Source organism: Athene cunicularia (assembly GCF_003259725.1).
Source record: "Athene cunicularia isolate RWA chromosome 3 unlocalized genomic scaffold, athCun1 chr3_part1, whole genome shotgun sequence".
Taxonomy (NCBI): domain Eukaryota; kingdom Metazoa; phylum Chordata; class Aves; order Strigiformes; family Strigidae; genus Athene; species Athene cunicularia.
This window is the reverse complement of record NW_020799097.1, coordinates 94124141-94149659: the sequence shown is the minus strand read 5'-3', so window position 1 is coordinate 94149659 and position 25519 is coordinate 94124141. Positions and strand designations below refer to the sequence as shown.

Here is a 25519-nt window from a genome sequence, read left to right as displayed (position 1 = left end):
TAGACCTACAGTCTGTTTCCCCCAGTATCCTCTCTCCTGTAGTCACCAGAGGTGGGCACCTAGGGGAGACTAAGAATGACACATACTTTGGTCTTGAACTTCTTGAGACAGAGCTGCTGTCTGTGCATTAGTAGCCTAATGGACTTCTTTCACCTAAACTCATCCACTTCCACCACCCACCACATCTGTTAGGTCTGTTATGTCCAGAACATCCTGTGGCAAAAAGTTTCACACCTTAGCTACAAGTTGCTGAAGGGTCATCTGTTGTTTGCTTAGAACCTGCCTCTTACAAATTTAATTCTGTACTTTGTCTCATGTATTGGAGTAGAGAGTAAATACTCAAATTCTGTCTCTATGCCACTTATCTCTAGCCCGTCCCTCCATGTGTAGGGTGAAGAGACCAGCCCTTTGGCCAGATTCTCCCAATCACACAATGCCTACCAGGAAAGGATCTGGTGCAGTGAGAGCCATTGCAAGTCTTTACACGGTCCTCTAAAGATGCCTGACCAGATAGATCAAATATCTGGCCTTGAAGGATTGTCCTATATTATTGGCTTGCTTTTGTTACAAAACACAAGAAGATTGGTATAAATCCATAGAGATGAAACAGCTTCTGTTTGTTTGCACTTGAAAGGGTTAATGTGGGATTTTTAGAGGAGGAGAAGCCTGAAATGTCTCATGTGCTCCAAATGCATTTTCCAGCCTGACTGTAAGGCATTGTTCTCTGTGTTGCAAATCTGGCTAGTGTAGTTCTTTATGGCTGAGCAGAGGTGAGTGTCGAGTGAGGTCTCCCAACACAGGCAGCTTCTCCTTTGCTGATGAAGTATCTCAGGGCAATGGCAGTTGTTCTCTTTGGGTCTTTTGAGGAGGGAATGGAAAAACTGTTACCAGATGTGTTATGTCAGCTGCTGTCAGCTGTACTTCCCTGGTGGAGGGGACCCATGCAATGCTGGGGAGTTGCTGTAAACCATCAGAGAAGCTGGCCAGTGTAAAGGGACCTCTTCTCATCACGGCAATGTAATAACTGAGCTAGGCCAGTGGAGGTGGGATGTGAATGAGGAGGGGTGTATTTAAATCCTTGCGGCCAAAGCAGGAATGGTTGATGCTGATGATGGTGGAGCCATCTCCCATCCTACTCTCTCCCAGTACATGCATTACAGATAAGATTAGCTATGCTATAGGTGCCTCTCCAGTTCTAGGTGTCTCTTGTATTCCCCTTCTGTCTGAGAGGGTTGTCAGGCTGTGATAAACAGTGCTGCTTTTAATCTAACTTTGTTTGGAGCTGAGGTTCTGCAGCAAATGGGCTCTAAATTACAGATGGAGTGAAGTCACTGTATCTTAGTGCAGGGTGGACGAGGCCCCATAATGAAGGTCTTTAATCCTTCAGGCTTCCCTTGTCTTTCTGGACTGCTGTGCTTTGTGGTGTCAGTACTGCTGAATAACACTTCTGCAGGCTACAAGCCAGGGGAATGCCAGGGCTCCATGCTGTGAGTTGTCAGAGGAGCTGACATTCTTTGCGAAGGGATCTCTTCACAGCACAACTGCTTTGTAGATTGCTTCTTTCTGATGGGTGCTTCCTGGTACTTCAACGACTTTTTCTTTGCTAATTCCCTTCTGAACTATGTATATAAAATGCTATCTCCCTGCATAGGATGAGAAAGTTAACAGGTGAACACTAGTTTTCCAAGAGAATCCTTGAAACTTGGATGTGAGTTAGCCATAACTTGTTATCACATCAGCAAAGCCATGAGTAGAATAATAGAGCTGATGAGAAACTCTGTGATGGACCCACACAACTGCAGGTGACTGCCAGCTGAGTCCAGGCTGTGCTGGGTATTTGTAGGGAGCAGAAGCTGAGTGGTGGAAGGAGAGTAAGATTTGCTGGAGACTTACTAGGAAGTGGCACATCCTGAAACTTCACTTGTAGGTAAAGTAGAGTTGGAGGAGTGTATGGTTTCGGTCGCTATAGTAAGAGCTATAAATCTTAATCAGCCTCTTAAGCTAACAACATAGGGATAACTTGAGAATTGTGTAAAAATTCTTGCTACTAGAAAGGATTATATATATCACAGCATGGAGCCGCAACATTCCTCTGGCTCCCATACTGCAGAAGCAGTATTTTGTAACATAGTGGTCTGAGAAGGCAAGGAGGAAATTGGAGGATTAAAGGCTCTACTTCAGTAGTAACACCTTTGTTACCAGCCCCCAGCCACCTGCTGAGTGAGGGCTGTAGTGACTTTGTTCTATCTGTGATTTCTAACATCACACCCTGTGAAATTGTGGCCCCAAGCATGACTTTGGCTATGTTTATACAGAGAGATTCTGGTTCTCATAGTGGCTTTGAGGATAAATCAACTGAATGGAGTTCTCAAATTTGGAGTATTTTGGGTACTAAGGACCAGAGTCTTGGTGTTTTGTGCCTAGGAGGCTTTTTAAAGTCTCTCTTTTTTTGGTGTGTTGGTTTTTGTTTGTTTTTTTTTTTTTTAAGCTGGTAGTGTTTCTTTTGTGTCTTCTGTTGTCACAAAAGTTTGGCTGGTGGGGAGAATGGATGCATATATGTGGGTGCCTATACCATTGGTCTCTGCTGGGTAGAACAGAGTCTGTTCTAGTCTCTTTGCAAGTACTGCCTTTTGGAGGTTTATCTTGAATGGATTTTTAAAAGGATGATCTTGGTTTTGCTCTTCTAACAATATTTGCCCAGGGCTTTTGAGAACAGACCTGTAGTGGATAGAAGTCTGAATTGTAGGCATCAGCTACATTCAGTTCCCTGCAATTGGAGAACATCAGATGGCTGCTGTTTCTGGTGACTGTGGAGTCTGTGTGTTTATGTACCATAGGCTCATTGGTGTATACCAGACTTCCCTAGAGCAGTGGTGAAGCATCAGGACTTGCTGGTTCTTTTTATTTATTATTATAAGCCCCCAGTGTTTTTGTCTTTAGTCTTCCCCTGCAAAATCATCTCAGCTTGGCCTTGGGAAGAGCAGGGGGACATTTAGAAAAGAAGGTTTGATGCAGACTGCAGCCAAGAGAGCTGATGTGGGGCAGATGAGAGAGTACAGAGTCCAGCTGTGCTATGTGGGTTTGACCTGAATGATATTTTGATCAGCCTCTTTGTGCCCCTTCCCAGTGCTGAAGCCAGCCTCACTGTACTTTTCTCTGCATATAGTCCTCTGATCACTTCACTTGTGAAAGAGGATCCCCAGGCCTAGGGCAGTGCCCTGTCATCTCTGTAATTCTAGTCACATTTGGCCACATTTGAACTTTCCAGGAGTTGTAGACAGTAGATAAGCATAATTTTGCCATGCAAACAGTATGTTTAAAACAAGTGTATTAATTTGTTTATGGAATTACAGAAGCACGAGGGAGAAGATTTGAAACAGTAAGAAGACCACACATGCACCTCTTCCCAACCCACCCACCACTTGTGTCCTTACTGTTCTGTGTAACCCAGCTTAAGCTCCATGCTTCTGGAAATCAAGTTCAGTCATTGTTCCTCATAACAGAAGCTCAGTGTCTATGTTTTCTGGTTAATGACTCCCACCACTTGCACCCTGGCAGTTGCCAGTCACCATGTTTGCTTGTGCTTGTGTAAGGTAAACATTAACACAAATGACATCTGCATTGTTAAAACATTGCAGATTCGGCTACCTAGAATGATTCTCTGTTTCCCTTAAATCCATGAAACCACAGACAGTTAAGTAGACTCTGTGCCCCTGCAGAAGATGACATGTCTGACTAAATTTGCGGTATTCCTACAATACCAGGAATTTTTCTGTTTTCAGCATGGGGCAGGCCCAGAAAATAAGGACTTCAGGTAGTGCTGTGTCCCACCAGCCCATCACTGCTTTCACTGACTCTGCCAGACAGCTGCTCTGTCAAGCAGGATAATGTTCAAGGGTTATGAACCTTGGGTTTGAACTGTAGCTATTTGCAAGGAAATGGAGAAAGGAGTTTGAAGGCAGAGCTGTTATTAAAATGGAAAATGATGATAATATCAGGAGAAAAAATATTTTAGCAAGCTTTTCCAAACTAGGACAGTTCTGGCTGGAAGTTTAGTTGTTGAAGGACCCCAACTGTAAAACCCAGATCTAGTCTGGGCAGTCATATCTCACTTTCGAATATTTGAAGACTAAACTGAACTTAGTCTATAATTCTGCTGCTTTTCTGGAGGAGAGAGCAAGTATTACAGCCTGTTTTACTAGCATAAATTGTCCTTCTAATGCTGAATATGTCTGAAAAAAAAATGGGAAAGGCATTAGATGCTAATTTGAAGGTCTGTTTGACTCATTCCTTCCTTTTTCCTCATGTTGTTCCATTGCTCAAAAGTACCTTTCAATGTCTCATAATCTCCCTTGTTTTCCCACTCCTTCTAATTCGGAGTGTCTTATAACTGGGAGGATGACACTCCCTCATTCAAGATCCAGCAGTGTCCCATGGCAACTGCAGCCATTGTTGAACTGGAAAAATAACACTGGGGAAATTTATTTACTGAAGCCAAGCAGTTGGGACCAAGAAGAGCTGGCAGCAGAGCCCTATGCTGTAAGACGCCCATGTCTTCAGCAGCAGCTCTGTAGGCAGTGTGGCAGGGAGAAGGTAAGTGAGAACTGGTTTCATTTCTCCAATCTGAAGTCTGAAGAAATTGATTCCCCATAGCAGAGAAAACAGTAGTCATTGGTGAGCTCATCATGCTTTTCGCTTTTGTGCCAGGAACCAGTGAGTGAGACCAACTCAGGCAAAGTCTTTTTAAAGCATTTGCAAGGGGCTTTACTTAGTTGCTGAGATTCCCTTGGGTGCCAGGGCTCTAAGTGAATGAGCCTGTGTTGCAAACAGCCTTATATGTGGCAGCACAGGTAGCACTGGCCTCTGCCAGGAAGCCACCTCCCTGGAGGTAAACTCACTCCCTCCCAGAGGGCGATTGGGTATGATGCTCTGCAGCCTGAGTCCATTCTTAGTTCAAGCTGGGAATGAAGGGGTTGCCTGAGGTCACTTGTATCTTTTCTTGCCTGCTTCTCATGCACACACCCTCCACTGCACCAAACCACCCTGTTGGTGTTTCCGTTTTTTTTTAGGACAATGCAGCCATTAAGTGAAGCCTGTTGGGAGATATTTTTTTTTCTGCCTTAGGAGTGGTATTCCCTTCTTTTGTAAGCTCCTAGATGACTCTTAATGTAACTACTTTTGATCATATGATAGCAGGCTAATTCTCTTCTGTAAGCAAAACTGAGAGGAACTCCACTTTTAATAGGGTGGGGGTTTTATATTGTCTGGTGTATTTCAGGACTTTAGATGCTAAGGGTGATGGAACCCTTAAGGACCTGAGCAATGCTGGCTGCAGCTAGTTATCATTACTCAATTAATAAGCAGTAGTGTGAGAAAGACAGATTTATTTTTTTGTCTCTGTTTTTTTAATATCTGCTGGTTTGTCTTTCATGTTAAAACTTCCTTGAAGGTGTAAGCTTTACACTCAGTTCTTCTTAAATACCATCTGGTTATTCTACACAACTCATCTTTCCTTACTGGATATTGATGCAAAATCAAATGCATGGGGAAGTTTTGTCCATGTTTCCATCTGGCATGGTAGGAGTCCTTAGCCTGACAGAAGGCATGTCTGGTGCTGGAGCTGAAGGACTGAGGTGTAAGACTGAGATCCTCATCAACAGGAGGCTGCTGTCTTTGAATTTCAGATCTGGTGCATTTCCTGAGGAAAGACTAGAGGGTGGATGGGCGCCTATCCTTTTTCTGGCTTGATTTGTGCCGTGGCTTCTAAACATCTATGTGAATTTGAGTTTTACTTCTCTTTAATTTTGCACATTAGGGTACCGAGCGTATGGGGCACAGTCCTGTGTAACCTGTTCTAATTGACCCACCTTGAGCAGGGGCTTAGACTAGACCAAGAAGTGTCTTCCAATCTAAACAGTTCTGTGATTTGTATGCTGTAGTTGAAGCCATGATCTAGTGGGATCTTTGACGTGGAGGTCAAGCTTTCTGCTATAGCAATGCCACAGTTCTGAGTTTGTGAGGAAAACGAGGCTGTACTGCCTCAGACAAAAGTAAATCTATGGCTAATATAAGACAGGGACTGTGCAAGGAAGGCTGGACACCTGAGACCACTGTGTTTAGTGGAATGCTTTTGAAGAGAGAAAAGTGTTGCTGTTAAAGCCTGGGAAAAGTCAAGGGAGAAGGCATTTATCTCCCAGCTAGTCAGAGCACTAGTCTTTGATTCCCTATATCTTTATAGTTTCTGGAAATTCTTATTATCCATACAGACAGACAATCCTTTTTTTATCTTCCATTAATCTTTGCCTGTGTGGTATAGTATAGAAAGGAGTTTCACATGTAAAATTTCAACTCTGTAAGATAAAGGATTAGTCTGCTATGAATGATGATTCTCTGTTAGGGAGCATGCGAGCTAGGGTCTCATACAAAGGAGCTTGGGAGACTTCAGTTCCCACAACATGGATATAATTTGTGGAAGGATTTACTAATAAAAAGAGAATGTAACATTACTAAAATAGACGACCATGCTAAATGACAAATGTGAGGAAAATGATGCCTCTGAAGACTGAACAGGAGGATATTTGCTTGAATGTAACTAGCACAAGATCAGAGATGAGAGGACTTTTGAAAGACAGTGCAGGTCATGGGACATTAGAGGCAGTGAGACTTCTGGGTCTTATCTGCTTATTTCATTCATGCACAAAATGAAGAGTTGCTGGATTTTAAGGCTTCTTCTATGGTTAGCCTTTGATCTATATTATGAAAATACTCCAATTTCTGAGAATATTGTCTAGAACAGGGGTAAGACACCATCAGTGGGAATAATGGGAGAAACCAAGTCTGAATGTTGAGCTGGTGTGTTCTTCCAAAAGAAAAGATGGGTGTCAGGAAGAGTGGTCCAGTAGATGTCTGTAATTTGTCTTGATCCTGAAAAACATTTGGTATGTTGCTTGTAAAAGTCATAGTTGGTTAAAGAGTGGGTGCTTACTTTTCCATGGCTAGCATCAGGAGGATGATTAACAAGAGTGTAGGAGCCCTTTTTTACCATAAAGCCTTTTGTCTTGTCCTACCACTTTAAATTCTCTAGTATATAGTATGTGATCAAATCCACAGACTTGGTATCTTTTTGTTTGAAAGGGATTTCTCTTGCAGGTGCTTTGAACAAAGCCTCTAGAGAAGTGTTTGAGGCAACTCATGGGGGATTAGTCTTGAGCTGCTTGTGGGGCTGGGGAGGGCTTAACAGAGGAGAGTTATCAATATGAGACTAGGGCCTAAAAAAAATGGTACAAGGAGTGAATATTTTGGAAGCTCCAGAATGTTAGGCATGAAGACCTTCAAAATGTCAATCATTGACTGAAATCCAACTCCTATCTTAAGCATCTAAAGCCAGTGACATTGTACAGTATCTCTTTGACCTGCATGTGCTAGATGTCATTGCCTCTTGTTTAGAAGTAGTGCCATGCAATGTATTGACATTTACATAGTACAAAAACTGAAGCAGATACGTTTCCCACGCAGAGCTGTTAAACCTCACTGTAAACCCTGCCACATCCAAATGAAAGGTTTTTGTGTGGGAATGAGCCACAGACTAAAGTCAGTACCTCTTGAGTTAGAATTGGAGCCTTAGCTTTTGTAATGAAGACAGGACCACTGTCTGTCTGTACAGCAGCTAGCACAATGGCACCTCAGTGTCAGCTGTCCCCTCTATGAACTACCATGGCACAAACAAGGTATTATACCTGTTCTGGGGACAGCTAGAAGTCTGTTAATTTGGCAGTGTTCCTCAGTGCCAGCTGCCTTTATTAAATGATGCATGTGTGTGAGTGCGTACAAGAAAATTGTAGTTGTGGTGGGAAAAACAACCCCCTGCATTTCCAAGAATATCAGCAATGGGGGTAAATCTGTGCCACTTTTCTCATTTGTCATTTGACAGTTGGGAAAGTAATTTAAAAACTATTAAGGAAGGAAAATATTTTCTGTTTTCTTAAAGGGCAATGTAAATACAGAAAGGCAAAAGGTAGCTTTAAAAAAAGGAGGAGAAAAAAGGTGTCAACAGGCTTTTGGGGGAACCAAACCCTCAAACAAAATCCTGGAGGATGGTCACAAAAGAGGTCTGTTTCCTTAGGAGTTATCAAATTCAGTATCAATCAGAATTTTTCCACTATTTCTGTTTCTCTGCATCAGCTGTATGTGTCTTTCATAGGCACCTAGTTAAGTGCAGTTGCTGTTCTGGGTCTCTGGGAGGCTGAAACACTTCAAGGACATTTTCCTAGGAACAGTGGTGGAGGTAAAATGGGTCAGTATCAGTGTAATGATTGCATGTTGCCTCATCTATAAAAGTCAAATACAGCACATCAGACACTTTTAAAATGGAAACACTCCATGTAACCTTTTGAAACACATTGACACTGGATTCTTTTTGTGGGCAAGTAGCTTGAGACTCATCTAAGAATGATGTTAATGTTTGTTGTTCTAAATAAAAAGGTATAAGGAATAATAAAGCTCATCTTGCCCGTGATTGTGTTATTCCAGAACTGTCTTACAAAAGCTTCTTTCGAAGTATTGCATTTTCATTTGACTTACTGGTTTTATCCCTTGCCAGAGACACATACTAAGCTGCATAGCTCAGAGATTTGATCTTAAAACTTTCAGGTATGCTCTGTGCAGCAGAAAAGTCACTCTAGGAACTGGGTAGGTAGGGCTTCCTCTATGTAGGAAACTCAGCAGCAATGGGATCTATCTGACTCAGAAAAACTTGGTTACAGATCTCAACCTCTCTCAAGGGGCAACTACCAAGTTTGTTCAGTGTTAGAATGTGTTTTGAGTAGGTGGGTATTGGGGTATACAGTAAGTGGTTTGAAGTCCATTGGCTGATCCAGAGCAGATGTTCCTGAAAATTCCTGGTAGACAAAGTATGTGAATTGTGGTTAGTCTTGGCACACTTAAGGGTGTTCAGTGGTACTGTAAGATTTTGTGCTGGTGGGGACAGTTGTTTGCATTTCTGTTAAATCTTGTTTCTTTCTATTACATTCTTCAGCAAGCTGAGTTTATTCTTTGGCTTATGTGTGTGTGCCTTCAAGGGGGAAGTGTGGATGCATACATAGGATGGCTAAAGTTAACGTGCCACTTCCATTTGTGGGTGCCTTGCAAGATGATGGTGCTGTTTACAGGATGTGACTTTATTTTGGTGGTGGGTTTTGGAGAGTCAGTTGTCCACATGTGGATGTGGTAGGCCATGATGGTTATAAGCTTTGTGTTTAGGAGGCTGAGGGCAGGGTATGTTTGTTGTGCTTGGGGAAAGAGTTGGCGGTGCAGTAAGGTGGAAATAGTGGTAGGCTGTGTGTTTTGTGTTGCTGCAAGTAAGAGATATGACAAGAGTTTGAGGTTGGGAGATGAGGATGTGTATGCAGGGAGGTGCTACAGCCACATGTGTGCGGTTAGGTGGGGTGGATGCCTGCAGGATATGAGAGGGGGGGTGTCGGGGAAGTGGCTTGGGCAGCAGCATGCGATGTTCAGTGTTCATGAAGCCTTTTCTTTCTCCTTATCCCCTAGATCTCCTACCCCCCAAGTGATGAGGACAGTGACGACTCTGAGGGAGAGAACCAGGAACTTGCTCAGATCGACAGAGGTAAAGGGATGAGATACAAGGGTCCCGGGATGCTACAGCTGAAATCCATTTTGCTTTTCATTTGTGCTCTTGGATGTGCCTTCTCCATCCCCAATGTACCACAACCAGATGCATTACATCAGTCACCTTGAAGGCTTTGAGACCTCACAGGGAGAAGCTGGTGTTATCAGATGCTGCAGGTGCACTTTTCTTACCAGGGATGGATGTTAACCACATAAGGCCCCAGTGCTACATACATGGGGTAGAGAAAGTCTAAAATTGGGCCAGCAGCAGAGCTGGGACTAAAAATTTATCTTCTATTCCATGCTTGTGTACCTGTGTCACCTTTGTTCTAGGTTTCTGCTTCCTTGCTATTTTGGGTTTTAATCTTCACTTCCTTAATTCCCCTGGACTCATTGATTAGCTTGTTCTTTTCCTCCTGTACTGTTGGTATTGGGCAGCCCTATTCTTGAATCTAGATGAGAGTCTTTGTTAGAGGAGAGACAGATGCTCTGCTATTGTTTTGGACCTGGTATGAAGCAGCTTAGAGCTGCTGGTGAAACCTGTAGTAAATGCAACTGTTGAGCTATGCTGCCTTTGCCATTTGTGCATGCCCTGTGTTTTATTGTTGTTTAGCCAAATTCAGGTGGATTATTATGCAAAGGCTGAAGTTGTTATATTGCTGACCCATAGGTCATGTCGTGTCAAAATTCAAATCCCTGTTCTATGTGCTTAACATAGTAGCTCAGCAGAACAGGTAGAGCATGCACAGCTTATGGCTGAAGGCAAGGCTCTCTTTTATGACAAGCAATGTAATAGAAAGACGACTTTTACTTCCAGAAACAAGATCTCTCTTAATTTGAGCCACAGACATACTGCTTAGAATAAAGCAACTTGCTTGCTTCCTCTGCCCTGAAAACTGGTCACTAGAACTTAATGTTTTTAGCTGGAAGCAGGTGCCTAACAACACATTTGTAAGATCATGTTTTCTCCATGCTCAGGGATTGAGGTTGGTGGCAGGTCCATGTTCTTGCTCTGCAACTAGACTTTCAGGTGGTAGTTTGCGGGGGGATGTCTAGCATTCTGGTCTAAACAAAGGTATGGAAACTTCCAAAGGGAAGCATTCAGCTGGGTGGTGTTTCTTCTTGGGAGGAAAAGATGGGAGAACAGCTCGAAGTTTACTTTGGAGGAGATTAAAAAAAAAAAACCCACAGGTCAGGAGAAAGCATGCCTGGTTATTAGGGCATGGGACACAGATCTGCTCTGCCACTCCTCTATCTCCTCCTCCCACCAGAGAGAAGACGGAATTGTACCTTGACCCCTCTGGCCACCAACCAGCTCCAGAACCAGGAGAACCAATGCTGCAAGGTTCGGGCCCTCTTCCATGCCAGCCTTGACCGCCACAGCTCAGAAGAGGAGCTGGAGCGCATCAACCGAGAGTTCGCCGCTGAGAAGCGGAAGTGGTCCCAGGTCAGCAGGCTTGCCTGCTGCAGTGACAGCAACTACACCTCCTCCAGTGACGAAGAAGTGAAGAACTTGTGTGCAATGTCCTTCCGGCCTGTGGCAGAGCACGCTGATGGCCTGCATGCCAGCCCAAGCCCTGTGCTGTTCAGTGCCTCCCCTCCCAAGAGACTCCAGCCCCTAGTGCGGAGCCCAGCCTCCAGACCTTTAATCTTAAAAAGTGTTGGGGCGGGCCTTGAGCAAGTCATGCCTTGTAAGAGACATCGACAAGGATATGGGGATAAGGTCAGCAGGCCCAGCCTTGACCTGGAAAAAATGCAGCAGGTAAGGCAGAACTTCATATGAGGGGAAAGCAGCATCACTTGAGAGAAGGTGGTGTAGGCAGAGACAGAAAAGGGTTATTGAGGAAGGGTTCAGAAAATTAATAGGGTTGCTTTTTGTGATCATATCTTCAGGGACATAACTGGTACTTCTGCTGTCTAGACTAAACTAGGCCTAAGTGTAGATACCTCTCTTGAGGTAAAGCCACTGCTACTTGAGTGGCTTTTGCTACAGTTGGGCTGTTCTATTGCTACCCCCATTAGGAAAGCAGCATCTGTACTGTCCAGTTCATTGCATGACACAGGAACAAAGTCACTGGATTTCACTTTTGTCAGGTTACCCCTGCTGCTGTGATCTGACCCATACCATTTACTCCAAAATAAATTAATTGCTTAGGGGTGTATAAAGAAATTGTGATAAAAGTGGTTGTAGACTTGATGATAGATATCTCCACACTTGTTGACCTCCTTGAGCCCAAGAGTCTCTTTATGCCTCCTTGGAGTTTTCCAGGAATGTAAAACAGTGCTTTCTGCCTTCTTGTGTTTGTAAAGTGTTAAGGTCTTTACAGTTTGCTCTAGATCCATTTAGTCTTGATTTTGCAGGACTTCCGTAGGTGCTGGGGATTGAGATGTGTACATGCTAGGAGTTTGTCTCATCTCTGCAGAGGCTGGGAAATGGGGCATGCCTGGTACTGGTGGGGTGGGCTGCCCTGCGCAGTGCCCATCTGGTGCCTCTCTTTCAGAAGGTGTTGCTGTAGAGTTAGTATTTCAGCTTTCTCTTCATTATTTGTTTTTCTTCTTGCACTGGTGTAGTGTCAGTTTGAAAGAGTATCTGCAGACATCTGCTGACCCTGGTAAATTGCATTAACTTAAAAGACATTTGTTTTCAGTTCTGAATTTCCTCTCATTAGGGAAGAATTTCACTGCCTCTGGTTGGATGTACTAGTTTTAATCTCACTACCACTACCCTCTTTAAGCCTACAAGGTGGACCCTCTAAAAGAAAAGACTATGTATTTTATTTTCCAAGATTTATGAAAGTGAGACCCCCTCTGTTTCCCCATTACATTGTTCCTTGTTCTCAGTCCTGCTGGCAGCATACATCCCATGAATACATAATGCAGAGACTTCTGGTTTCAGTACAGTTTTACTCACCCCCTCTTCACCCTTCTCGCCAAGTTTCTGCTCACAGAACATTCAAAAGACCCAGTCTTGCATTTCACATCACCCAAATCTTCTACTGATGCTGACAGACTTTAATTAGTGCCACATCCTAATGAGAAGAGAAAGCTGGTAAGCCTGTGCCCAGCCCCCTTTTCAGAGTTCATGTGAGTAAATAGAGAAATGTTCCTTTTGGCCCAGGTGCTTTCTCTGACTTGGATCCCAGGCACAGCATCCACCTGCTCTGCCTTAAGTTCCTTTCAGCAGTGTTTGGGAGTGTGTTGGTGAAGGTTAGGGACTAATTTAAATAAGCTTTCCAAACTGTTGTGGCTTTTCTGGGAAACCTTGTGAGAATGATTTGTTTCCTGGTCTGTTTGCTCTTTACACTTCTAGATTAATTGTGGCAAAAATTTTTGCAAAAAGTTGAGATCTGGAGTGATGATGGGCGTGTGTTTTTAAATAATGTTTTACTGTAGATGTCATTAACACTTCCAGGTTGTGGAATCCATGTTATAAAGAAAGGATATTTAGCTAGTGGTTTTAATTTAAAAGTGTACTTTTTGGGGGGAGGTGGGGAACATGAGAAGTGATGTGAAGTCTGAATACTGTAACACTGTTTGGTCATTTGTATTATTTTTATAGTTGGTTAATTTTCAACCAGTAACATCTTGCAGCTTTATGATGACTTCTTACTTGCTACTTGTTGCTGCTACAAAAATCATGATAGAAATAACAGTAGTGTTGCAGATTCAGTCTTCTGGTGACACTTGGATTCTCATCAGCTTAGCTAAAATCAGTGATCTCATTTATCTGAAATCTGAGTTGTTTTGAGTTCTGCCACAAAATCCTTGTATGAAGTTGGGCAAGTGTCATTCAGTACCTCCATTCCCCCACCTGATTCGCTAACAAAAATACCTCTTATATTAACCACCTGGGTAGCACTTGGCATCATGTGTGTTTTAGTCAAGATAAGCAATGCAAATAAGGAATGATAATATTAAAGTGGCTACTCTAAGGCTTCATCTGGGCTCTGAACATCAAGCTATTCTTGCTTTGCAATTCTTAGCCTTACTATCATGTGCTTGCGCATGAGAACGCATCTGAAAGCTTGATCATATTGAAAGTTTTTTGAGCAGCAGATGTGGCTTTCACTCTTGTCCCTGAGCCTTACTTTCCATTCCTGCAGCTCTGTGGAACTGATAGATGACAAAGTATCAGACAAGATTAATTTGTGCCAGAAGCAAATGTGTTCTGAGACGACACTTTTTGGGTGCATGATGTGTTATGGGATGCTCAGTGGTGGATGAAGAGATTTGGAGTGCTTTGTCTTTGCATCAAATCCTGTTCATGTTAGATGGTGATCAAACATTGGTCCAAAGAGTTGTGGTGTGGAGTGGTGCTGTGTTGGGATGCCTAAGCTATTCCTTGCACTGAACAGACAAGGCAGCTTTTGTAGGAAGGCCTTGCAACAGTGGTATGTGGTATCCAAATGTGTTCCAGTGTTTGGATGCCCTTTTGGTAAAGAAGGGGAGCAAATTTTGTAGACACAAGTGGGTTGGGAGCAATCTGAGTGCTGTCAAGGGGTTAGGGAATTGCTGTGCTTCTACCTCCATGGCCTGTGGATAAATGGAAACTTCTATTATCTGGGCCTTTCAGTTCAGCCTCCCTTAGCAGGAAAGTCTGCATAAGAGAAGGTTTAAAAAGTCCCTTCCGGTTAGGTTGCAGGCCATGCCTTTGCAGCTTCATGGGGCACTATGATTCTGCTCATTTGTGCCCCAGCCATGAGTTTGGATAGTTGGCAAGTATATTTGCCCCTCTGGCTGTCTGGCGAGCTGGCCACCCAGCCTCTTCACTATTGAGGCTGAGTGAGGGCAATTCAATGCACGCTTATTTTCACTCCTCCAAAGGGCTAGAAAATTAGCACAGAACACTTTTCTTCCTTTCTTTCATCTAATTGGGCAGAAATACCTTGGCTCATGCAGATACCTGCGTTGCTGCAGTGAATGCCCTCTCCCAGCCACCCCTTAACCCCTTGATTACTGTGTTCAGTTTTGGGCTCCTCACTACAAAAAGGACATTGAATCACTCGAGCGTGTCCAAAGAAGGGCAACGAAGCTGGTGAAGGGTCTGAGGCACAGGTCGTATGAGGAGCAGCTGAGGGAACTGGGGGTGTTGAGTCTGAAGAAGAGGAGACTGAGGGGAGACCTCATTGCTCTCTACAGCTACCTGAAAGGAGGTTGCAGAGATCTGGGGATGAGTCTCTTTAACCAAGTAATAAGCGATAGGGCAGGAGGGGAATGGCCTCAAGTTCCTCCAGGGAAGGTTTAGACTGGATATTAGGAAGTATTTCTTCATGGGACAGGCTGTTAGGTGTTGGAATGGGCTACCCAGGGAGGTGGTGGAGTCCTCATCCCTGGAGGTGTTTAAGAGTTGGGCTGACATAGCGCTGAGGGATATGGTGTAGTTGGGAACTGTCAGTGTTAGGCTAATGGTTGGATTAGATGATCTTCAAGGTCTTTTCCAACCTAGATTATTCTGTGATGGTCCTTGGACAGTGTTATTACATGCAGGCCCTGCTGCCAGCCAGTTGCTATTTAATGAGGGCTATGCATGTCCTAGAAAGACTGTCTGCTGCCACCTTGTTAACTTCAGCAGATCTGGCTTTTTTTGGCAGTGCTGAGAGCATGAGGTCATAGAGAGCAGGGACATCCTTTGGCTCGAGGTGAAGGCGCCAGGGGATGCAAGCATCAGCTGAGGTGTAAGGAAGTCTGGGGTGTCACAAAGACTCCTTGGAGCTGTTGAGCTCATTCCCAGGGGATGAGACTAACTTGTCTTGGCACATTGTGTAAACTGATAGATAGGAAGTAAAGGTTCCATCCTCCTGTGCTGTTTAGTGTGACTGCCTGGAGTCCTTTGAAATCTACATTCAGCAGCTTGAGAAGTCAGTGTAGCATTTGCAGGGAGAGATCATGAGAGATCTGTCTTGGAGGAGAGTAGCTTTGTGCTGGTGTGATGAGCAATCCAAATTGTCCTCATTTACATGTGGGTAGGTGGCTGGTAAGGAAAGCATCATTTTAAAGTAAAAGGCAGAGAGTTTGGGTACATGGGTGTATTTCCAGTTATGCTATAAAGTCACTAGGTAGTTCTGAGCAAGTTGTGAAACTGTTCTGTTATGGTTTGCTTGCATGTATGAGTAGATATTATCAATATTGTTGTCTTATGGAGGCTTAATGCATTATTTAAAATGTTTTGAGATGCTTAGATGAAAAAGGTCAGTATAGAAGAGAAAAACAGATCCTGTGCTAGCATTTGTATTTTTCATGGCAGACACTGTACCTCTTTGGTGGGCAAGTAGTTTCAGTGCATGACAGGTAGGTGGAACTTGGTCTTGGCTTGATGCTGAAAGTGGCCTGGGTAGAGTGTGAGCCCTAGTCTGGGTTTAGCTGTGTAATATCAAGCCCAACAGTCCTTATCTTCAATATTTCAATACTGGCATTTTGGTTGGACTGGGCCTGGTAGGGCGATTGGCACTGAAAGCTTTCTTTGGGCCGATACTGGTTGCACAGAGGCTGCAGGATGGACTTACCACATGTGACCAAGGACCAATGTGTGACCTCTGGTATGCTGGGGTCTGAGCTTTGGGCTGCTAATGGCTCCAGGGTGAGATTTCGATATCCTTAGAGCAGCTGGGTTTTGCCCTTGCCTGTCTCTCCAAGACTTGACAAATAGCTTCCAGATAGAGAATGTGTGAGCTTGTAAGTCCTTTTCACCTCTCGGCCTCCCATTTGAATCCAGACCTTGTCAGTTCCTGCAAATTGTTATCATCTGTTTGCCCATCTGAGCTTGCCTCTGTGCTGAGGGGGTGCTGGAAAACCTGCTGCTGGTGCTGGTTTCATCACTGTTTCTGCCCTGGGCCTTGCTCTCCAGGGTGACTGAGTGGATGGAGTTCAGGGGCCTGTGCTGAGCGTAATGGCTTACACCATTTCCTGCGGGGCCCAGTGCCAGAACTTGTCTCTTCCAGGTGTGAAAAGTTGGGCCATAGCAGTTCTTTGTCCCTGGGTGCAGTAGAGTGCTTGTTGAAGCAATATAACAAGGAAACTGTTGCAGAAACTGATTGCGCCATTATAGAATGAGAAATCCTGCTTCTGGTAACCTGCAATTTTTCTTTTATTTTTCACCCCCAGAAATACTCTACAGCAGCTGTTCCTCCAGTGCAGGAGCCCCTGTCTATCTCATCCTTGCCAGCATTTGGCACTAAAGTAGCCAACAAAACAAATGCTATGCCTGGCTGCTGTGAGGCAATCCTAGCATGAAAAAGTTTGGGGCTGAAAATGATTGATTAGATTGTCCAGTCTGCTTGCCTGCAAGGATGTAGCTCTGCAGCAGGAGGCTCTGTGACTGGACATGTGTACCTCATGAGGGGGTGGTGGGGCATGGCAGAAGTCTTATTTGTGCCTTTGGAGGAGCTGAGGAGAATGTTCTCTTCTGTTTTGATGTTTGTTATAAAGACTCTGGCTCAGTGCCACCTAGCTGATGTCTGGTTTGCTGATTAAGGCATTTGTAGTCTGACAGTGGTGGAGAGAGGATGGGAAGGTAGAGTGCTGTCTGGGAGGTAGAGTCAGTAGCAAGGGAAGGCATGAGGAACCCTACCCTGCCCCTAGGAGGCGATTGTGATTCTTCCAGACAGCAGATACCTGTTTCTTTCATCATGTCTCACTGTCTTCACTGACAGTAAGGTTCACCTGCAGCTGTGGTGCCAGTTTGTAAATGCCAAAGGCAAGGCATGTAGAATAATCACAGAATCACAGAATGGTTTGGGTTGGGAGGGACTTTAAAGATCATCTAGTTCCACCCCCCCCTGCCATGGGCAGGGACACCTTCCACTAGACCAGGTTGCTCAAAGCCCCGTCCAACCTGGCCTTGAACACTTCCAGGGAGGCTTTCAGCATCAGTCGTATGACAGAGGTTGGAGCATTCTTATAGAATAGTTGAGGTTGTAAAGGACCTCTGGAGGTCATCTTGTCCAACCCCTCTGGTCAAGCAGGGTCACCTGGAGCCCGTTGCCTAGAATTGTGTCCAGACAGCTTTTGAATGTCTCCCAGGGATGAAGACTCTACAACATCCCTGGGCAGTTTGTGCCAGTGCTCAGTCACCCTCACAGTAGAAGTGTTTCTTGGTGTTCAAAGGGAACATCCTTTTGTGTTTTAAGTCTCTGCCCATTGCCCCTGGTCCTGGCATTGGGCACCACTGAAAAGCACCAGGCTCCATCCTCCCTTCACATACCTGTATGCAGTAAGATTCCCCCCATAGCCTTCTCTTGTCCAGGCTGAACAGTCCCAGCTCTCTCAGTCTCTCCTCACAGGAGAGATGCTTTAGTCCCTTAATCATCTTTGTGGCCCTCTTTTGGACTCCCTCCAGTACCTCCATGTTGCTCTTGTACTGGGACCCCAGAACTGGACACAGTACTCCAGGTGTGGCCTCACAAGTGCAGAGTAAAGGGGAAGGATCACCTTCCTCAGCCAGCTGGCAACACCCCTCCTAATACAGCCAAGGATACTATTAACTTTCTTCACAGCAAGGGTGTGTTGCTGGCTTATGTTCAATCTGGTGTCCACCAGAACCTCCAGACCCTTCTCTGCAAAGCTGCTTTCCAGATGAGTGACCCCCAGCATATACTTGTGCTTGGGATTGTTCCTCCCAGGTGCAGGACTTTGCATGTCCCTTGTTGAACTTCACGTGGTTCCTGTCAGCCCATTTCTCCAGCCTGTCAAGGTCTCTGGATGGCAGCACAATGCTCTGTTTTATCAACTGCTCTTCCCAGATTTGTGTCAGCAAACGTGCTGACATCTACCCCATCATCTCATTAATGACACTTCTGCTGTTCCCCCTTTAATCCCTTTCTTCCTTGTTTTGCCTGAGTGCATTTTTTAATCTTGCTTTAACTCATACAAAGGGGCAACAGTTTGATGGGGAGATGGACAAGTGAGCCACTATGAGTGCTTCTGGAAATATTTAATTATCTTTTTTCCTGGGTACCTGGCCATGTAACTTTACCTTCTTTTCCTGGGAGTTTGCATGTTGGTGAATAGCTATTTGGACTGCAATGGGACCTAATTATCATCTGGGCTGCCTCCAAGCATAAGCCAGTATCTAGAACATATGCTGAAACATCTGAAACCTGGTTCCTTGAGGTGCTGCTTTGCATCATGAAAGAGAGTCAGGATTAGGTTGGTCAGGATGATTTAGAATGCACCAGAGGGCTTGGTTGGGGAAAAGGAAGATAAAGGAAGGAAATTAGATGTGGCTGAAGTTTGAGAGAGTATGTGTTGAAGACAAGAGATCTGTGGGATAGGAAAGGGGAGAGGAGGGTAAGAATGGGTGGAGGCAGCTAGAGAGTAATTTTCTTGTATTAAGGTTCTCAAGGGGACAATAATAGCACCTGGCACCAGTGGCAGTGAATTATGAGCCTCGGGTTAAAGCCAATGGCTTATCATTTAGATTGGCAGGCTTGCTGGCTACCTTCCCAACCCTGCTGTCTTTCTTTTTTTTTCTCTCTAAGCTCTAAAGCCTGGTAAGAAGGTATTAGACTAAAGCTGATTCTTTGGCTGCAGAGCAGAGAGAGGAGATCAAATGGGCATATGGGCACCACTGGCATGTGTCCCTGGGATGTGACTTAAGAAGTCCTGAGTGATGCTGGTGAAACTGTGTGAAGCTTGAGGTCTAGGTAGGTAGGTAGGCCTGTTAGGGGTAGGTAGGACCAGAGGGAGAGAATTTGCAGGGGCTGGGGGGGTGTTAAGTGTCCCCACCTGAAAGTGATTGCCAGAATATTTGCATGTGAATGGATGAAGTTGGGGTCTTGACCTCTAATTTTTCTCTGAAAGCACCATGGAGAATAATTCCTACTGAACTAGTAGAGGGAAAAGCCCAGTCTCCCATATCTACTGGCAGTGGTTTATGGTACGACTGCCAGCAAGCCACAAAAAAAATCACTTGGCAAATCCTAGAGATCCAAACTGCAGCAACAACACATCTGGTTAAAAACTGATTTGAGATGGGGTGAATGGCAGTCATGGAGTGGGTGCTGGGTTGAATACCCAAGGGTGGCCATCGTGCAGGATATCCCTGTTCTGTCTCTGTGTGTTGGATGTTGCAGGTCCTTTTTGAAGAAGGTTTTCCAAAAGATGTTTTGTTTCTTGTTTTGAAGTACAGTGCAGGAGGATAATGCTGGCACGTTCTTTCCCACTCTCTGAATTCAGCCCAAGTAGCCTCGAGGGCCTGGCAGATTAAGAAGTTTTGCTGCAACCTGTTTATACTTTCCAGCAAGACCAGTTAGTAGATGTTGCTTGGAAGTGAAGGTCAGGGCCTTTGCTACAGTCTCTACTCTGGAATAGGGCTGAACTGTCCTCACCTCCCCCAGCCTTGGTGTGTCTGGACTAGGACTGCCTGGGTTGGGTCCCAATGTGGCTGTTGAGTTGGCCAGATACCTCTCCCTTCCCACTCCTCCCTCAGCATGTGGCTCATTGTGATACAAATATCTCATCGTTGCCTGGGGAGAACTAGGAGTTTGCAGACAGCTTCACCATATGTTGTCACTGCCCATGTTGTATTTGGTCTACGGATGAATGGATCTCTCTTCAGGCGTGATAAGTTACATCTCTTGCTTATGGTAGCAACCTCTGAAAAGGAGAAAGCCTTACAGTTTACTTTTTCGGAGGTGAGGTGAGCTTGAGGAGACTGGAAAGCGTAAATGGCTACTTAGAACCAAGCTGGTTACTCCTTGTAGTCCAGAGAGGGTCTGATGATGGTGGGAGTTTTCTGCTTTTTTTTCCCTATTATATAGATTAAGAAGCTGAAATGAGCAGAAGAGGGGCTTTTTCTTTTGTTCCTACCCTACCACCACCACTAAGTGTTGAATGCCAGCTTAAGCACTTACACCAGTGACCAGTCTTAGAAGTCAGCACTCACAAGATACAGGGGCTACTGCTTAAAAATCAGATAGTAAGAGACTTGTTCAAAGCATTACACAGAAGTGATGGTAGTAAGGAGTGGAAAGCAAGAGCTTGTTTTTCCCTTATCTTTCCACCGGCACTGCTTAGCCCCGTATCTCTGAAGCAGGACACCTTCCTTGTCCAGCACAGCTTGCTACTGGTGTTTGACTGGTGGCACAGGTGTGCTTTGTACCCTGCATTCTCCCCACAGGGCACTGCCTGGGAGTGAGAAGGAAGCAGGGAGGTGGTAGTGCAGATTTAGAAACGGCAGAAACAGGGTGGTCATGTGATGGAGCAGATTAACTGTTAATGCTGGGCTTTTGTGCTCTGGTTTTGCCACCAGAGACTGAAAGCAAGCAGCTTGTCCCATAGTATGTCTGAGGTTTGAAAATGCAGCAGCCGTTACTGTTCAGTAGGCAAAAGCTGGATGAGCTTTTAAGGCCAAGCCCATGACTAGAGTAAACACTCTAGGAAATACTGTTTTTGAGACAAGCTTTGGTGTGGTAGAATAGCCAGCCTGGCTGTCAACAGCACAGCTGTCCTTGGCGTGGGCTGGGGTTTAGCTCTGATTTTCTGCCTTAGCTCTGAAGAGTCTCTCCATTGTTGGCTCACATGAGAACTGCACTGCTGGGCTCTGCTCTAGCTTTCTTTCAGCTTGTTGATGTCAATGGGAGTTTTGGGCAATGGTCCAAATCTCATCTCACAGGAGGAGGCACTCAATAGAGGCATTACTTCTCATGTAGATGGAGACAGAGCTAAACCGGAGCAGATTCACTTCTAGAACTTCCTACCCTTCACTAGAGCTGTGTTTCCAGATGTACACTTCTTGCTGAGTTGCAATTGGTCATCATTTCCCCAAGAAGTCAGAGATGAATCTTCCCTCTCCAAGCCAAAAACATAATTATGTTTTTTTTCTAAAAATCAGTGTCTCAACAGGATAGGTATCCTGGGGGCCATAGGCAAATTAAAAAAAAAAACAAACAAAACTTAAGAGAAATACTATTAAGTTTGCTTGTTTTCCTCATTGGCAATCTTTGCAATCTCTGGTTGGATTTGGTTTGCTTATGCAAAGCAATTTCCATAGAAATGAACTTGCAAAACTAAGGATCCTCTAAAGTGTTAAGAACTTAATGTAAATGAGAAGTCTCTGGTGATGTCTATGCTAGGGCAAACTATATTTTTAATTCTAAATGTGCTTGTATTAAAATGCTGGCATATCCTTGCAAGCTATAATTTCACCTTCTTGCATCTGATTATGAAAAAAATAGGTTGAGCAGTTATACAATGGATTAAACCCTGAATTGCTTTGCAAGTTACTTTGCAATCTTATTGTAAGCATGCTCATTTTTGACAGTATAGACAAGTCTTTTGCCTACCTGTGGAGACTTCAGGAACTCCCTGTCTTGCATATTGCTTCAGAGGCTCATCAGACACTCCTATCAATTCTAGCATGATGGTATGTGGGCATAATATGATTAAGAAACAAGCAACAGTTTAACAGATTTTCCAAGTTGTAAAGCTAGCAGTTCTGTGCAGTGTCCAGTATAAGTACAGATACCCTTAAAATGGAGCTAGTGAAATGTCTGGAGTTCTCACTGCTGTAAACCTGTTACTTGTTACATTAAAAGCGATGTGGTTTGCAGCTGGGGAAACTGCCATAGGTCAGGGAATGCCCTGAGTTTGTTCAGGAAAGTCTGTTACTGCTATTGTTTGCTGTATGTGCAGGAAAGATAGACAAACCTCACAAGAACATGGTGTACCTGGCTAGATAAGACTGTATATTGAGCATACCTTAATGTAAGTCTTGAAACCTAAGCTGTAGTGCTTTGTTTAGAGCTCTGATTAAAACAGCACAGTGAGTTCATGATATGTGTATTTTCATTGTAGTTCTGAATTAGATGTGCTATCAAATCAAGCTCTTAACTTGTTTTCAACTTAGTATAATTTCCTGTCATCCTCTGAATAACATGGCCAGCTCTTTTAGTTTCTAAGTGTTGTTAGAGGAATGAGTGTAATTATGAGCAGTGGAAGTGGTGCTCTTGGAAAATGTTCTTTTGAGCAGAGAGACTTCTAGTGTGACATCTTTTTAGTATTCTTGTATCTGTTCTTTAATCATACACCTAATGTTCTTTTTCAAGTCTGACTGCTATAAGAAGTGTGAAAGGCATTTTTGTGCTAATTCTTCCTGTCTGCATTTTGCAGACCTCTTCTACTATGGGCAGTTATGCTAAACAGCCTATGGAAAGACCCTAGAGAGTAGTGAAACAGTAAACCACAAGAAGCTAAAAAAAATACCTGATTGCTATCTCATGGTATGGCTTCTGGTATGGCTTAGAAGTATAAAGTAACTAGTGCTGCAACTGTGAGACTTGCATATGTTGCTTGGTCCACTCTATAAAACTCTGTACTGAGTTGAGACACTGGTTCATTTGCTTTCCAGATGCAATCACTTGCCCTCAAAACTATTCATATAAATGTGGTATAAATTTTTTGGTTTATTATCAACTGTTCTCTGCACAGAGGACCTTAATGAACTTGGCCTTGAGACATTCAGGCCTGCCTTTGTACTCTGCTCTTTCTTCTTTTAATGAGATGAGGTGAACTTCTGCCCTTCTCCAGTGTGGTGTGTGAATGAGCCCTCTTGGTACTAGGACATGGACATTTCGTAAGTGTGAGATGGGCCAAAATCCTGAACTGAAAAAAAGAAATGCTGAAATGATTTTTGGGTTAAAATTGATGCATCTGCTATGAGCACTGGCATGTGTTACACAGCCTCTGATATGGATCTTACAGGCTATTGAGTTGAAGGTTTATTTCCAACTATTTGGAAAGTAGATCTTGATACAGACAATGGAGTGGCATGCATGAGGTCAGCAGTTCTCTAGCTAGTTCTTTGTGTAGATTCGGGCACGGCTGTAAGGGTTGCTGTGCTCTGCTAACACCTGTTTAGAAGGGTAGTGGCCTGCTGCTGGCTCTGAGCTGGCAGATCGCTGCTCTTGCATATGGGAAGTTCAAAAGGTTGGCAGGAGCAATGTGTAACCTGTGCTGGCACCCATAAACAAGTGGAGATGCTGAAGCTCAGTGCATTGGGGTGTCCAGGGAAAAGATGTTTGCCAGATTGGTTGTATTGCTTCTTACATTGGGGAGGCTTCTCTGGACCAGCTTCTGTGCCACCCTGAGCCATGTGCAGTCATGAGGATGTGAACAAAGAGTATGCAACATGGTATTGGAATCCACAAGTGGTGATCACCAGTGCTGAAGGTAACCATATACCTACTTAAGAGGAAGGACAGAGCACCAGGAGGAGGATACTGGCTCTTTTGAAATCCTTGCAAACTGTTCATAGGGTACTGGCCTAGGCCAGCCCTTTCAAAGTTGGTAGGTCAAACCCATCTCAAGCACTGAGCTTCAAGCCACAAATGCTGCCCCAGGTCCTGTGTGCTGTGTAGCGTTGTGCTGTGAGGCAGGTGTGGGCAGGCACTGCTTCATGCAGGTATGGGAGAACATTCTCCAAGTGCGGTAGTTAGTTATGTGCTGCATAAATGGATTAGCTCCTTGCAGTAAGAGGCCTTTATCCTATTAGCTGACTAGGCACTTCAGCATGTTCCCTTGTCATTAAAGGTGTATGTGAGGTTCAGCAGGGCAGGGGAATAGGGGGACAAGTAGATGGGGAATGTGGGAACAGTTGGGTTACATCATCAGTTCTCTCTGTGATTATTAATGTTCTACTATTTCCACTTCATGGATGTCTATTTGAGGGCAAAAAGTGGTCTCTGGTTTGTTAATCATCTTTTGGCCTGTAATTTCTAATAAACTTTTTAATGTTAAATTATTTTCATGTGCTCTTGTAAACAAATGGGATCTCACAAATAGGCATAGTCATGTGAAAGGAGAAGCTGAAATACACTGTGGGGCTGTGCAGACATGACATGTAAGTGTGTGTGTGTCTTGGGAGGAGGAGGAGCGGGACTCTTGTACCCTGCATTCAGACCCCGTGGAGCCCAAGCAAGCCCCATGTTTTGGGGTGTTTGCTTGCTTGTTTGTTTGAGACGGTCTTGTTTTGATTTCTTAGAGCTGTTTATGCAGTCAGCCTGCATTTGGCTTTTTCAAAGTTTCTCCACTACCTGCAAATCCCAGCTTCTTATCTGAAGATGTGACCTTAGTGTTTTCTGCTTAAAGTTGCTTTTGTGAGTGCTCCCAGCAGCACCAGCTGGACCCAAGGCAAGGGTTCCCTCAGTGTAATGTTCTTTGCACTCAGCTGGAGAGAGGGTGGGAGGTGATCCAGAGTCACCTTTTGGGGTTTCTGTTGTGAAAAATAGTCCATGCCTGTCTTCCATGCCACTGAAAAATCCTTTCCTCATTTAGTGCAATGAGTATACCCCATGTTGCCAAATTTTTGATAAATTTCTCTAAGACCAACTGTCTGGCTAAGAATGTGCTGAAAAGGTGCATATTCCAGGCTCTCCCAAGACAAACTCATTGATCTCTATTGGACATTTTCTGTGATGGATTAGATAAATACAGTGTGGGTTTTGTACCTCCTGAAAAGTCCCTTGTGCTAACTATACCCTTTAGGGCAGGTTTTTGGGCTGACAAACAGGAAATCAGGGCCAAGACTTTATAGTTTTAAACATAAATACTTGATAACATCTAAAACATTCAGATTGGTTCAAAAACATGAAGAATTTGGCTTAAATCTAGACTTGAAACAACTTTGAGCTTTTTTCTTTTGCCTTCCATGTGTACAGCTATCCTTTCCTCTGCCAGGTGGACCTCTGCAAGCATGCAGTCTCTTCTGGAAATCTGCTGTCCTGGATTTTGAGGCTGTTCACTTTCTGGCTGATATGCACAAGTCGCTGTGGCTTGTGCAGAGCCTTTGGAGTGTCTTCTAGTTGTTCACTTTCAGCTTTCAGATAGCTGAGGATAGTGTAAAGGTAATCTGGCACATACTCCGGTAGTACCTGTGTCCTTTGGATTTGGAGCAGCC

At 44.2% G+C, this 25519-nt stretch overlaps 1 protein-coding gene across 3 annotated transcripts in view; it reads left to right on the top strand.

The window, feature by feature from the left end:
• LOC113478625 overlaps positions 1-25519 on the top strand; it is a 60383-nt gene that overhangs the window by 9585 nt on the left and 25279 nt on the right. For all 3 annotated transcript variants that reach the window (XM_026845942.1, XM_026845941.1, XM_026845940.1), the window contains exons 2-3: positions 9550-9625; positions 10899-11389. In XM_026845942.1, the coding sequence (XP_026701743.1) occupies positions 9550-9625; positions 10899-11389 (567 nt within the window). The remainder of the gene's footprint in view (positions 1-9549; positions 9626-10898; positions 11390-25519) is intronic.